This window comes from Lacerta agilis, chromosome 11 (genome assembly GCF_009819535.1).
Source record: "Lacerta agilis isolate rLacAgi1 chromosome 11, rLacAgi1.pri, whole genome shotgun sequence".
NCBI classification, from domain to species: domain Eukaryota; kingdom Metazoa; phylum Chordata; class Lepidosauria; order Squamata; family Lacertidae; genus Lacerta; species Lacerta agilis.
The window spans coordinates 8,210,178-8,226,236 of record NC_046322.1 but is presented as its reverse complement, the minus strand read 5'-3'; the positions used below and the strand labels follow the sequence as shown (position 1 = coordinate 8,226,236).

General features: G+C 46.1%; 1 protein-coding gene across 2 annotated transcripts in view; it reads right to left on the bottom strand.

Annotated features, from left to right (window-relative positions):
- SLC14A1 (solute carrier family 14 member 1 (Kidd blood group)) overlaps positions 1–16,059 on the bottom strand; it is a 30,143-nt gene that overhangs the window by 8,271 nt on the left and 5,813 nt on the right. Inside the window, exons 2-6 of one of the 2 annotated variants that reach the window (XM_033164620.1) lie at positions 14,805–14,984; positions 13,825–13,960; positions 10,289–10,478; positions 8,407–8,535; positions 3,346–3,538 (exon numbers count right to left, since the gene is read on the bottom strand). In XM_033164620.1, coding sequence (XP_033020511.1) covers positions 3,346–3,538; positions 8,407–8,535; positions 10,289–10,478; positions 13,825–13,960; positions 14,805–14,978 — 822 coding nt within the window. In that variant the 5' untranslated portion in view covers positions 14,979–14,984. The remainder of the gene's footprint in view (positions 1–3,345; positions 3,539–8,406; positions 8,536–10,288; positions 10,479–13,824; positions 13,961–14,804; positions 14,985–16,059) is intronic. The other variant, XM_033164621.1, reaches the window with a different exon arrangement.

Sequence of the window (16,059 nt, the reverse complement as noted above, 5' to 3'; positions counted from 1 at the left end):
GGGCCGGGTGTGTGGCCCTGAATCAATATGATCTTGAATCTAACTCCCAGGTTAGAAGAGAGAACGACAGGGAGCGATGAGGTGTGTGAAGAACACCATTAGGACAACTGGGGTTAAAATCCAGAGGAACATTTGAAGAAAAAACACAAAAGAAATACATTTTCCTTCCCTCCCCCCAACGTACTTTCGGGTGGAGAAATTTCTTCTCCATGCTTTGAGTGGGGGAGAAATTTGATTCTCTTAACTTCACTGATGCCGTGCGAGTTATTCACTTATTTGTTTTTTTTAAAAAATGGTTTCTATTAAATATTTTCTCGGTTACAAAAACACATACAGCGTCTCTGCTTTCAGTTCATAGAGTTTTCTACAGATCATTTATAATATTCAATGTTAGATGCTAATGCTATAGACCATATAAAGTTGGGGGGGAAGAGAAGTGGGGAGGGAGATGGAGGGCAGCAAATTTTATTCTTCTACATAGCGTACACATAAGGTTTTTGTGTCAGCATCACATGGGTCAGTCCTATTTCTATTCATTCATTAGTTTTTGTTGGCAGAGAGAGAGATTGGGGCACAGGGCATGGTTGGTTGCCTATACAGGTGAAACTCAAAAAATTAGAATATTGTGGAAAGGTTCGTTTCTTTCAGTAATTCAACTTAAAAGGTGAAACTAATATATGAGATAGACTCATGATATGCAAAGCAAGATATGTCAAGTCTTTATTTGTTATAATTGCGATTATTATGGCGTACAGCTGATGAGAACCCCAAATTAACAATTTCAACTTTGGGGTTTTCATCAGCTGTGCGCCATAATCATCACAATTATCGGAAGCAAAGGCTTGACACATCTCGCTTTGCATGTTGTGAGTCTATCTCATATATTAAACTCCAGTAGCTAATGAAAACAATTGCTTACATAAATGGACTTTTCCACGATATTCTAATTTTTCCAGTTCCACCTGTAGTTGACTGCAGTGAGTTTTGTTTGCGTGTGTGAGAATCGTTGGGTCAATTTAGCCATATTGATTCATATGCTGTGGGTGGGTTCCTGTTGTTGTCTTGTTGGGCTGCATATGTAACAAAGGGGAGCCCAAATGGGGTGAAGATGTCCTCTTTCATTTGTCCCCATGCTAGTTTCAGTTTGTTGGTTCTTTTTTCAAGTAGGGCTGTTTCCCATATGGTTTGGTACCAATGGTCCATGTTTACTCCTGACAGGTCCCTCCAATGTCAGGCTATGATGCTCCTGGCTGCCGAGAGATTGTGGCTCATGAGTACGTTGTAGTGTGCATGTGAGTTGCTTCTGGACAATCTGGAAGGGAATGTGGACCTCAGGCTACCTTGATTCATAAATTCAACCCCCTCCCCACATCTTGGCAGCTTCACACTTTGAAGGTCTCTTCGCGTAATTATTCAACGGGTGACCAACTGAAGCTAAAGCGGTTATAGCTAAGGCCATCCACTAGGTCGGCTGCTGAGCTTGGATCTGTTCACAGGAAGCGTGGCGCTGCCCCTTCTCCACCCGATCACGTTGGGCTGTTTATTTGCCCTCGTGCCAACGAGAGACCAAAGTCTCCGAGATCCAGGGTGTTTGGAAGTTGGAAAGATCACCTGGATGCCATAACATGTCGATTGGGCCCAATTAGGCAGTGAGGGGTGTTAGTTCGCGGCACATATAAAAGTCGATTGCCACAATAAAATCATATGCACAACTTTACCAGCCGGGTGTTTTTCTGTGGCTCTGGGGTTGTCACGTAAGCCAAACCTACAAACAGCCACTTTGTGGGTTAGGGGGCAAAGGAAACTGGTTTAAATCAGAGCAAGGTTTGCCGCTGCTATTTCCAGTTGGCTTCCGCGACCCGTGCCAGATCAGACCCTACGGAGGCCCCTGGTCAGTCAAAATATCAGGCCTCCCCTCCCCCACATTGAACTATGAAGGGCCGATTCTAATCTCCCTTCAAGATAACATCCATAATATTTTGATCTGTTGTTGAGGGCCCCCTAAAAGGTTTGGGTCCCAGAGGTCGGTGCATACTCTGCCTATTTGGTAATTCAGCACTGTTTGTGGCTTACCAAGGCAAATCTGGTGTTGGGCATGGGCCACAGACAACTGCTCACACACAGCATCCACAAATTGAGGAGTGGGCAGGGGATCCTGCCTGAAATGTAGTTGGTGTTTCTATGTTGTAAACCACCCTGTGTTCTTTGGATGAAGGGTGGTATATAAACAACAACAACAACAACAACAACAACAACAACAACAACGCCATTAGGCAGAGTGCAGTGACCACCTCAGGCAAACCATGCATCCTCACTGCTAAAAAAATCTAGGTTTGCCCCCCCCAATCCCTTATATTTCAGCCACCACATGAGTGGGTGAACAGGAACATTTAAAAAAGCTACTGAAATATTAAGAGCAGGGGGGAGGGAGATGGACACCACCAGGGAGGGGATTGCAGAAGCACAGGACCACTACCAAGAAGCACCATTTAGGCAACACGCCGTAATATCACCACACTGAAAGCCATAGGGCCTGAGAGGGTTGATATTGGGGGAGAGCAGTGGACTCGTAATCTGGGGAACCGGGTTTGCGTCTCCGCTCCTCCACATGCAGCTGCTGGGTGACCTTGAGCTAGTCACACTTCTCTGAAGTCTCTCAGCCCCACTCACCTCACAGAGTGCTTGTTGTGGGGGAGGAAGGGAAAGGAGAATGTTAGCCGCTTTGAGACTCCTTCGGGTAGTGATAAAGCGGGATATCAAATCCAAACTCTTCTTAAGTACTTGGGCCCCAGTATAGAAGCACTGTGAAACCACAAGCCAGGGTGAAACCTCGAGTCATGTAATCAACATATTAAAAACTGTATTTGAGATTTGGTGCTTATTTATACACATACACCCAATTAGGGCCAATGAGGAATGTATCAGAGTCGAAATGTGTTTGGGTCAAATTTTTACCTCCAGTACAGTTGTTATACATTGGTTATTTATTGAGTTATGGTGCTTTCTTAAAAGACTATTACCTGTCAATCACACAGTTTCATCCACATGTTTTTAAAATAGAGAATCATTTTCACTGGATTCATTGTCCAGTGTCCGTGACTCAAGGCTTGATCCCAGCTTGAAGTTTTGCAATTGTCTTGTCCCTTGGTGCAGAATCCCATTGTGCTCAGCCCAGTATAGAAGCAACCAGAATGTAAAGGGTAATAAATGCAGGAATCGGGCCTCGCAATCCTTCGTCTGAAAGTGGTTTGTTTCAACCCCCAGTTCCCTCATTCAGAGGGCCAACACCCCCCCCCATATGAATTCCCTAGGCTGAGAGATGCGAGCATTTGAAACGGCCCTTACCAAAGATGCGTCGGCCTCCCACCACGTTATGTTGGGCACCGAGGTCACGGGTTGAATGAGCGTCGAGGGGAAGAAGGGGTTGTGGTGGCCAGTGGCAGCCACAAACATGCTCAGAGCCAGGTTGAAAGGCAGCGTGAAAACCGGCAGGTCCCATTTGCTGAAGACCGAGGCTAAGGCACTCGTGAAAAGAGGGCTGGAAGAGAAGAACGAAAGAACATCACTGCACACAGAGAGGAAACACAACAGAGCTTAAGGGGACACAGTTTTGCATTAAAATGTGCTAGGCTAACTTATATGTATAGATGGACAGTTACTAATATTGGGTGGGATTCAGCTAAGAGGTCCTCATTGGCAGCAATGATTTGCACATGCAGAACAGGATGCTGTGCTGCCCACAGTGGCTGGGGAAACCCAGCCAGATGGGCGGGGTATAAATAATTTTTTGCATGCATGTTTTTGCAAGGCAGTTTCCACAAATATAATGCTACTTTCATTATTGCAGTGGTACCTTGGTTCTCAAACTTAATCCATCCTGGGAGTTTCGACTCCCGAAACCATTCGAAAACCAAAGCGTACCTTCCGATTAGCTGCGGGAGCTTCCTGCACTCAAGCAGACGCCACGTCAGACGTTCGGCTTCCGAAAAACGTTCGCAAACCGGAACACTTCTTCTGGGTTTGCGGCGTTCGGGAGCTGATTTGTTTGGGAGCCAAGGCGTTTGAGAACCAAGGTACCACTGTATATGCATTTTAAGTTACAGGTGGGTAGCCGTGTTGGTCTGCCATAGTCAAAACAAAATAAAAAATTCTTGGTATGAGTTGGTCTCTAAGGTGCTACTGGAAAGAATTTTTTATTATGCATTTTAAAGCACGTTTTAGTGTAGTATTACGAATTTGCACCCGGCCCATTGGCAGACCAACTCTTGCGTTGCAAAGATGCCTGCAAACGTGACATGAAGGCGGACAACATCAACCCAGCCACGTGAGAATCTCTTGCAGACGGCCGCAGTGCCTGGAGACAAGCAGTCAAGTCGTGCATCCATAGCTGTGACCAGAGGAGGAACGGCCGCTGGGAGGAGCATAGAGAGACGAAATGCCATGGTTCACCTGCAGCAGCACAACTGGACTCCTACATCTGCCCCAGCTGCAACACAACATGTCTCTTCCATATCACCAGTTACAGGTGGGTAGCCGTGTTGGTCTGCCATAGTCAAAACAAAATCGAAAATTCTTTCTAGTAGCACCTTAGAGACCAACTGAGTTTGTTCCTGGTATGAGCTTTCGTGTGCATGCACACTTCTTCAGATACATTGGGTGGGATTCAGCTAACAGGTCCTGGCAGCAGTGTATCTGAAGAAGTGTGCATGCACACGAAAGCTCATACCAGGAACAAACTCAGTTGGTCTCTAAGGTGCTACTAGAAAGAATTTTCGATTTTGTTTTTTCTTCCATATCAGTCTCTGCAGCCACTGCAGGTGCTGCAACTCTCCAACGGGTTGACTTCAGCCCCAAAACTGCACTCCTGCATTGTCTCCCGAAGCAGACGGATGCAAACAACAAATTGGCAGCAGATCTGCATTGCAACATTCAGGGGAGCACAAATTTTGCCGGATGGCTGTGTGTCAACGTGCATATTTCCCCCCAGAATGTGTGAATCAGGTAGATTTGCCTTTGTATGTAAACAGAATTGAATTTCCCTCTATTATAAGAATAATAAGGTTATTTTTAACTTCTATAACACCCTCCCATCCCTACTCAAAGGAAAACGGGGCAGCTCCATGTGTGCACAGACTTGCTTTTGCAAATAGGAGTCTTGAGGACCTTTGGCTCATACCCAATGTGTACACAGTTCTTTAAGCATTGGATAGCACGGAACCAGAAAACATTTAAATGCCTAATAATCGTATTGGGAGGGGGAGTTGGCTTCTGTTTATTTTTTTTATATTTTTACAGAAAGCCTGGAGAAATTGCAGACAAAATTCTACCCAGCTTGCTGCTGCTGCTTCAGAAGCCCCACAAACATAATAAACGTAACCGGCTGTGTTATAACATACAGACATACAGGACCAGAAGACCCAGTGGATAAGTTGTCTCTCCAATCAGCTCTTAAAAGAAAGTTCAAACATATATTAAAGTCTTTTCCACATGCGTTGGAACATGTAGTCCAAAACAAACCATATATGGCTGTTGTAATTCCACAAAATAGAAGTTAAATTATATACTAAAGTCCATTCCACATGCGTTTGTTCATGTAGTCCAAATGTAGTAACACAGCCGGTTACGTTTATTGTGTTTGTGTAGTATCTCGTACACAGCCAAAGGTTTGATGTTGTGTTGCCAGCTTCAGAAGCCCCAGCAGGCTTCCAGACTGTTGCTACTTTCTGGTGGAATTCAATCACGTACCGGCAAATGCGGGTTGCACAATGAAAGTTGTTTAGGAGATCTTGCGAAACAAACCCGCTTCCCTATCCAAATCGGACTGAATACAAAATTCTTTCCAGTAGCACCTTAGAGACCAACTGAGTTTGTTCTTGGTATGAGCTTTCGTTTTGTGATAAGGAAAGCAATTAGGAAAATGTGCTGGAAAGTGTAGGTTGACAGTTGCTTGATGCAATTTGGAGGGACCCCCCCTTACCTTTCTCCCCCATGCTTTCTAGGCATATGTTTGCATTTCCCCAGTCTGTTTCTGAGCCTCCTCCCATTTTTTGCTCCACAGCTTTCCCCAGGAAACCTGCTCCTTAACACTGAATTGAATGCATGCTCAGTAACTGGTTTTTTTTTTTTTTTTGCAAGTGACCCCAGTCCTCAGAGCCAAAGGGAGAAGTTTTTATCACATTGGCATCTTTATATTGTTTTGTTTTGGCGTAACTGGCTCATATTTCTCAAAGTGATAAACAATACGCAGCATGGAACGTAACCTTCCTGTTCAATGAATCTCATGCGATAAACTTGTCTCAGTTCGGTGTTCATTTTATATGAAGGGAGGGAAAATGTTTTCAAAACGAATGGAAAGAAAGGAACCAGTTAGTGGGAGTTTGTAGAACTATGTCGATGAAAAATCACAAAATAAAAAGAAACTCGAGGTGATTTTTGGTTTAGCAGGCGCACGGGGTGTAGTGAAGTGCAGTGGTGCCTCGGTTTAAGAACAGTCCGATTTAAGAACGATTCGGCTTACAAACTCCCCAAAACCGGAAATAGTGTCCCGGTTTGAGAACTTTACCTCAGTCTAAGAATAGAATCCGAATGGTGGAAGGGCACCAGCGGCAGGAGGCCTCATTAGGGAAAGCGCGCCTCAGTTTAAGAACAGTTTTGGTTTAAGAACAGACTTCCAGAACAGATTAAGTTTGTAAACTGAGGCACCACTGTAGTTAGAATATTGGAAAAACCCCAGACTCAATTACCCACTTAGGATGAAACCACATAATACATTAGCTCTGCGTGTGTGCCTTTAGGTGAAGGATTTTGTTTTGTTTTGTTAAGGAACCCACACCAAATATCAACATGGGTGCATTGTCCTCTGCTTTTTATGCAAAAACCCATTGCAAGCTTAATTAATGGTATAACAAAAGTTCGGGAGCTGGCCCTCTGGGTCATAGTTGCTTCTCTTAAAGGAGCCGGTTCTTTTTGGCATCCCTCTGTCTCGAGTGTGCCTCTGAGGGTGAAGTCAAACCACTGGAGGATTGCAGCACTTGCTGTGGCTGCAAAGACTGGTAATTCATAACTGCTACCTCCTGCATTGTTTTTTGCTGCATTAGCAGCATCCAAGTGACCTCCCCGGGGCGCAAGCCTAGATGACAAGACCCCCTTCTCAGCCTCACTGATGTGGACCAAAAGAAAGCAGAGCAATATGTTTGGCACCAGTTTGGCTGCAGGAGCTGAGGAAGGAGGCATGCAAGGAGCCACCCAACAGTCTTAGGGAATCCACTATGGATTTGTGTAGGGTTTACTACTCAGTATTTTCTTCTCCTGAAGATATCCTGAAAGGCCAGATATTTAGCTGATCATGCATACATTAGGAGGTGGGGAGAATCTGGATTGGGACCCTAATGGGGGGTATGATAGCTTCTATGGTTCCAGGAAGGGAGGAAGGAAGGAAGGAAGGAAGGGAGGAAGGAAGGAAGGAAGGAAGGAAGGAAGGAAGGAAGGAAGGAAGGAAGGAAGACCAATTCTCTCCCACCAACATGCTGCCAATCCAGATACATATTGGATTCCAGCACCCAACACCCAACATCTGATTCCAATTCAGATACTGGATTCCAGCACCCATCACACAATATCTGGATCCAATCCAGATATTAGATTCCAGCACCCATCACACAATATCTGGATCCAATCCAGATATTGGATTCCAGCACCCATCACACAATATCTGGATCCAATCCAGATATTGGATTCCAGCACCCATCACACAATCGCTGAATCCAATCCAGATATTGGATTCCAGCACCCATCACACAATCGCTGAATCCAATCCAGATATTGGATTCCAGCACCCATCACACAATATCTGGATCCAATCCAGATATTGGATTCCAGCACCCATCACACAATCGCTGAATCCAATCCAGATATTGGATTCCAGCACCCATCACACAATATCTGGATCCAATCCAGATATTGGATTCCAGCACCCATCACACAATATCTGGATCCAATCCAGATATTGGATTCCAGCACCCATCACACAATCTCTGGATCCAATCCAGATATTGGATTCCAGCACCCATCACACAATCGCTGAATCCAATCCAGATATTGGATTCCAGCACCCATCACACAATCTCTGGATCCAATCCAGATATTGGATTCCAGCACCCATCACACAATCGCTGAATCCAATCCAGATATTGGATTCCAGCACCCATCAGCTGCAGCCAACATGGTCCATACTTATGGCTGAAAGGAGTTGTAGTCCAACTATATCTGGAGGGCACCAGGTTGGCTACCATCGTTGTAGAATATAAATGCGCCTTATGGCCTGATGGTGAGAGGGGAACCAAGTGGAGAAACACACACACACACACACACACACACACATGCACACACGGAACCCAAAATACTTACCAAGTCATGGACATGAGAGCAACAGGAATCAAAAGCCACCAGTAATATTCGCCCTTGTCCGAAAACACAGCCATGAGCATCCCGACCAGCACGCCATTGTAGCCGTAGAGCCCCGCAGCAATGGCTGACCTGCGTGAGGAGCAAGAGGGGTTGGGAATGCTTACAATTGTATCCTTGTCCACAGTCGCTGCTGAAGCTGAGGGTCTGAGGAGCAGCCTTGATGACTGCAGGAGACCTTTGCCTCTGTCCCAGGCTGCAACCAAGAGTGATAACTGCCCTAGACTAATTGTTGAGGGTCTCTGTGGATTGCTGGCAAGGAAGGGATGATTCCTGACCACATCCCCTGAAATATACTCGGAGTTGAGTGTTGATTTCACGCTCTTTATTTCAGCTCATGGTAAACAGTGAGTCGTCCCGTCCCCCCCCCCCCGAACCTCAGGCCTTATATACATGATTTGCACAATGAGTGCTGTCTGATTGGTTGATTATGTTTCCCTCCTGGGGTCTGATTGGGCTGCTCCTGCAGGCCAATCAGGTTGTTGCATTCTAGGATCCTACCTGCCTATTTTTCTAGGATCCAAGCTTAGTACGTAACATCCCCTCTTCAGAGGTCAACATCCCTGCTTTGCACTCCATGTGTTTTTTCCTGGTTGGAAAATGTCCCTGAGCTCTGATAATGCCTCTTCCTTGAGTACATGAAGAGCAGACAGGAAATTTACACCCGCTGCTCAGTCCAGTTTTGCCTCTGATCACCACTGGCATGTGGCCCACAGAAGATTGCCCAGAAAGGAATGTGGCCCTCGGGCAGAAAAAGTTCCCCTACCCATGACGTCTACAAATCTTATTGTCCATGTGGCACATCCTATGCTCCATGCTGTTCCTGATTGGCTGGGGTCACCCATGTGACTAATCCAGGAAGCTGAAGCGACTGAGGCAGGGTTGGTGTGGGTAGGAATATGGCAGTAAACAGGATTGGGATAAAATGCCCTTTCCCCCCATGAATGTTTTTGTAAATATTTCTACGCCAATGAAATGCTTCTTCCAATTTGTAAATCAAAACTGGGGGAATATTTAGTGGATCCCTACAGATGATCACAGAGTATTTTCAGATTAGATTACTCACTTATTATTCCCCTCTGCTGAACAGTAGAATCATAGAATCGTAGAGTTGGAAGAGACCACAAGGGCCATCCAGTCCAACCCCCTGCCAAGCAGGAAACACCATCAAAGCATTCCTGACAGATGGCTGTCAAGCCTCTGCTTAAAGACCCCCAAAGAAGGAGACTCCACCACACTCCTTGGCAGCAAATTCCACTGTCGAACCGCTCTTACTGTCACGAAGTTCTTCCTAATGTTTAGGTGGAATCTTCTTTCTTGTAGTTTGAATCCATTGCCCCGTGTCTGCTTCTCTGGAGCAGCAGAAAACAACCTTTCTCCCTCCTCTATATGACATCCTTTGATATATTTGAACATGGCTATCATATCACCCCTTAACCTTCTCTTCTCCAGGCTAATTCTACTCACAGAACTTTCTGTGTCCAAAATTTCAGTCTCATGTATTGCAGAACATAGGATATTTCTGGAGTAGTCAATAAGCCCAGTAGCCTAATAATGATGATGATGATAATAAATTCAAATTTCTATATCACCCTTCATCCGAGGATCACAGGACTGTTTACAACATAAAAACACAAAAATGCACACCATAATAACAAATAAAAACAACAACACCCCCAGTTTAAAAGGCCACATATTATTTAATTGGCCAAACGCTTGGGAGAAGACAAATGCTTTTGCCCGGTCCCTAAAGATGTATAAGCATGTAAAACAAGAAAAGAGAAGGGATTTGAGGCATGAAGGAACAATTCAAGGGCAAACCTACCTCTCCTGGCACAGAATCAGTGCTGTTAATGTTGAGACAATGACTCCAATGCAACACGTCAGTGTGATCCAAGGGCTCTGGACGAGGAATCCGGCTATCATGATCAGACCACTGAGCGGGTTGCTGACAAACATCACCTGAGAGACGCCACGCAGGACCCAGTCGACGAACTGAAACACCAGAGGCTTATCTGAAAGAGAATGTCCCCATTGGAGCACCTAAGTGCAAAAAAAAGTGGCGCCCGAAAACGTGACTGAAGGCTCACACACAAGATGACGAGGGAGGGGTCCAAAGGGAGAGGCAGAAGAAGATATTTGCTGGATCAGGCCAATGGCCCATCTAGTCCAGCCTCTTGTTCTCACAGTGGCCAGCCACATGCATCTCAAACACGTCCCTAGCACAAGAACACCCTCAGACCCTAAAAGTTTTCCTATTTTCCAGGGACAGTCCTGGATTTACAGAAGCCGTCCCGGTTTCTGATTTGATCCTGGAATGTCCCGCTTTTCCTTAGGATGCCCCTGTTTTAATCAGAGATACGTTGGAGGGTATGGAGTTATCCAACCTTTTGAGCCAAGGAGATAACTAACTATACAACCTTTAGAAGACATCAGAAGGCAGCCCTGTATATTATATTATGGTATCTGAAGAAGTGTGCATGCACACGAAAGCTCATACCAAGAACAAACTCAGTTGGTCTCTAAGGTGCTACTGGAAAGAATTTTCTATTTTGTTTCGACTATGGCAGACCAACACGGCTACCCACCTGTAACTGTATATTATTATTATTATTGTTGTTGTTGTTGTTGTTGAATAGGACGCCCCCATTTTCATCGGAGACATTTTGGAGGGTATGCAACTACCCCTCTTGCAGTTTCCAACAACTGGAAGCATGACTGCCTCTGACCGTGGGGGCAGAGCAGAGCCATTGATAGCCTTATGTTTCATGAATTTGTCTAATCCTCTTTCAAATCCATCCAAGGCACATGACACAGTAACTTTGCTGATGCTAAAAAGGGTTGGGCCTGGATAAGTACGTTTCTGAGCACAATTCAAAGTGTTGGTGCTGACTTTTAAAGCCCTAAATGGCCTCGGTCCTGTATATCTGAAGGAGCCTCTCCACCCCCATCGTTCAGCCCGGACACTGAGATCCAGCGCCGAGGGCCTTCTGGCAGTTCCCTCATTGCGAGAGGTGAGGTTACAGGGAACCAGACAGAGGGCCTTCTCGGTAGTGGCACCCGCCCTGTGGAACGCCCTCCCATCAGAGGTCAAAGAGATAAACAACTACCTGACATTTAGAAAATACCCGAAGGCAGCCCTGTTTAGGGAAGTTTTTAATCCGTGATATTTTAATGTATTTTAATATTTATTGGAAGCTGCCCAGATGGGCGGGGTATAAATAAATATATATATAAGTGACCACCTGGGAATGCTGTGTACACTGCCTTGACCATCTCTGGAGGAAAAGCAAAAAACCCGCACACTTTTAACCAAGGCAATGTAACAAGACCAATAGCAAGCACAGCAATATCTGTGCCACGATTGTCTGCTGAGCAAAATGGCTGCATCGCACAGCCCTTGTGGAAGAGCTGTAGCTCAGTTGAAGCACATCTGCTGTGTGTGCAGCAGGTCCCAGATTCATTCCCCATCATATCTATGTGGGTCGGAATATGCTGCCTGAAATCATGGAGAGCAACTGCTGCCAGTCATTGTAACAAGGTAAAGGTAAGGTAAAGGACCCCTGGACAGTTAGGTCCAGTCAAAGGCAACTATGGGGTTGCGGTGCTCATCTCGCTTTTCAGGCCGAGGGAGCCGGCGTTTTCCACAGACAGCTTTCTGGGTCATGTGGCCAGATGAGATTCAAACCCTGGTCTCCCAGGTCTTAGTCTGACACTCTAACCCAGTGCTTCCCAAACTTGGGTCTCCAGCTTTTTGGGGGGAGTACAACTCCCATCATCTGTAGCTAGGAGAACCAGTGGTCAGCTTGGTTGGGAACCGTAGTCCAAAAACAGCTGGAGACCCAAGTTTGGGAAACACTGCTGCAAAAAGGTAAGAAAAGGTAAAGGACCCCTGGGCGGTTAAGTCCAGTCAAAGGCGACTATGGGATTGAGGCGCTCATCTTGCTTTCAGGCCGAGGGAGCCGACGTTTGTCCACAGAAGTTTTTCTGGGTCATGTGGCCCGCAGTACTAAATCGCTTCTGGTGCAATGGAACACCATGATGGAAACCAGAGCGCACAGAAATGCCATTTATCTTCCCGCCACAGTGGTACCTATTTATCTACCTGCACTGGCATGCTTTCAAACTGCTAGGTTGGCAGGAGCTGGGACAGAGCAACGGGAGCTCACTCCGCTGTGGGGATTCGAACCGCCAGCCTTCTGATCAGCAAGCCCAAGAGGCTCAGTGGTTTAGACCACAGCGCCACCCTCAATGCTGAGCTAGATGAACCCACATTTTTATCTATGTTTCCGCAGGACATTTTATTAGGTGCACTCACTGGATCTTGAATACTTTGCAAGCATCGAAAAAGCATTTAAACAATCACTGACTATGCACTGTCAAAATGCACATAGAGGCAGATTTTGGGGCACAAATTGTCACATCTTAGATCACTCCAGTAGGTCTTTGTTACCATTGTTTGAAAGTTTATGGTCTGGGACAGTTTCCAACGTGCATATTCCCAGCAGCATCTGGAGGGCCCTTATCACTGACAAAGTTGTAAAATATGAAACACATTTATTATTGTTTGTAAAAATAATAATATAAACCACACCGTTTTGCAGTTGGGAAGCTGACTGAGCAGTGCGTGAACTGCTGGCAGAGTTCATGCTGGAGATACCCCCCCCCCCAGCTTATTTATGTTGCTTATATCTAAGACGGCAGATGGCGTGAGTTTGTCCCTGCCAGCTTGTGCTGGGATTGCAACACACCCGCTCCATGTGTATAACTTAAAACTTCATGTTGGAATTTGGGCAAGATAAACTGATGGTCTGGGAGCAGGGTGGCGGAGTGGATCTCAAACGAAGGAAACTTAGGAATAAACGTATCGTGATATGTGCGTGGGGTAAAAGAGAGGACAGCGCCAGACCAGCAGGACAGGCTCCAGGATTTTGGGGAGCCTTCAGTGCGGAGTGACCAGGGATGTTTTGAACCCGAGGCTCCTGGCCGCTGAGCTCTGCTACCTTACTTCCTGTTCCCACGCACTGCTTCCTCTGCAGAAAAAGTGAACTGAGCTTCATGGTTTGATGGAGCCCCCTAGGCTGCAACACTGGACTAGACTGGACCATTGGTCTAATCCAGCAGGCATCCTCCATATTATGTTCTTCTTGGACTCAGGAAATGTGTCCTGAGCCCCAGTGGTGAGAGATAATGAAAGTTGTAGTCCATCACCACTTGGAAGACAACAGGCTCCCCAGGATTCTGCTGCTGGTACAGGAGAAGCTTTGAAGATGAGCAGGCACTCCAGCAAAGGTCTCCAGGTCCAAAAGCAACGTTGCATCATTCTGGTTCTCATCGGTGCATCATTTGCTATGTGCTTACCTTTCAGCCAGTCTCCCAACGCCTTCATGTCCCCCGTGATGTAGCTCAGGGCTCTGCAGATTTTCCCTGTCTGGGGTTGCATTTTGCTAGACTTTTCTCCAGCGTCTTCCATTTCCATTGCGGTGTTCAGACCCTGCTGGGAACAAAAGCAACAATACACAGGACTTCACACTGTGATCATGAATATCTCCCAAGTTGATGTGCTCCTCCTGTCAAGAGTCCAGGTTCACAGCTTGATAACACAGTAAGTGTAGCTAATTAGAAAGGAGGATTTATTGCAAAAAACAACAACAGATAGCTTCGGACGACTCTACAAAGACTCCGGCATCATTACTCAAGATGGCCCTTTTAAAGAGTCCTTCTGGGATCTACAGAAGATATTGAACTTACATCTCTTAGGTCTCTTGTTTTGTTTCCGGTCTAACAACCCTCCTATTCGCTGGCTTTTAGGACTGATTGGCTTAGCTCCAACCTCCTCCTGTTCCGACGAACTACCTCCTTGCCTGTTCGCGCCTAACTGATCTTCCGGAGAGCTTTGGCTGTGTTCCAGCCTGCTCTCAGTTCCAGCCCGGAATTCCAGTGCCCATGGGAGTTACACTGGGCACTGGCCGCTGTTCAGCATGCTGCAGATCTTTCTCTGTTCTGCAGCAGGCTGTGGAGTTTCTCTAGGAGCTGGCTCATTCCTGACACCTCCTTTTCCATGTTAGGACTAGAAGCAATTCAGAGAAGCCGGCCGGGGAGAATCAGCTGGCCCAAAGGTATTCCAGTGAAACCCACAGGGACAGCCCTCCCAAGTCCCATCACCCTCAGCCAGCAAGGCCAATGACCAGCAATGACAGGAGTCGTGGTCCAACTGATTCTGCCGGAACATGAAAAAGAAAAGGGGCTCAGGAATAATCATATCCACCCAGTAGGCCTTCCACCAAGCTGACCCCTGAACCTGATGCTGTAGATGCCGGCCATGTTCAAAGTATGCCTACCTGGCCTTGCAGCCTCTCCAGTAGTGGCATGCTTTGAGAGGGGTCGTGGGCATAAGCTGGGCAGCGCTGGCTCTTAAATTCAGAGTCATAAGGCTTGTGTCCATCTGGGGATGTGTTTGTTGGGACTAGAATGGCGGAGTGCCCGGAAATGTCGGCGAGAGAACATCCATCCATCTCTCCCTAGCATGGCATGTGTGATAAAGGTCAGGGAGAAGGAAGTCAGTAGATGAACCCATTCTCTGCCTTGGCAAGAAGTTTATTGTTTTATAGGTGCCTGGCCGGGTGCCCTTCATTCTGCTTTTGTTTGATTATATCTCTCGTGACTACTGTGCTAGCCTTTGTTGAATGAGATGCACAATGCAGGTGGAATGTCATCTTTTGCTGGTATCGCTTCCGCAAGTGCTTATCATCTGGAGCTTTTGCATTTCCAACACAACTGCTGAAAGGCTCTCTGCTGTAGTGGATGGTGGGACAACGATGCTTACCTGACTTCCCGGCAGCAGAGTCCCTGCTGCTTCTTGGGAGGTAGAGTGGAAGGAGCAAGGTAGCAGGAAGGTCAGTGCTGTGCAATTCTTCTGGCAGAGTGCTCCTGCTGGTGCGTTTCCACAGCGTCAATGTTACCACCACTTTGCCCCTCTCACTTCCTTCTGGTAAGCAGCAGAGACTCCACTGCCAGGAGGTTAGGTAAGTGCTGTCATCCTACCCCACCATCCACTACTGTTTCTCCTGAATTTTTGCCATTCTCCATCAATTAATGAGAATAGAAATTTCATTCAAAAATTATCAAAGGGATGTTGAAAATTCGGCAAAATTCTCATCCAAGTTTTTGGTTGTGCTTACCTTCCTTTTGAGGTGACCAAAGGGTGCTTGTGAGTATCCTAATAATAATAATAGTAATAGTAATAGTAATAATAATAATAATAATAATTTATTATTATTATTATTATTATTATTATTATTATTATTATTATTATTATTATTAATACCCTGCCCATCTGACTGGGTTTCTCCAGCCACTCTGGGTGGCTCCCAACAGAATTAAAAGCACAATGAAACACCAGACATTAAAAACTTCCCTAAACAGGGCTGCCTTCAGATGTCTTCTAAAAGTGGTACCTCGGGTTACAAACACTTCGGGTTACAAAGTCCGCTCGGGTTGAGAACTTTGCCCCAGGATGAGAATGGAAATCACGTGGCGGCAGTGCGGCAGCAGCAGGAGGCCCCATTAGCGAAAGCGTGCCTCAGGTTAAGAATG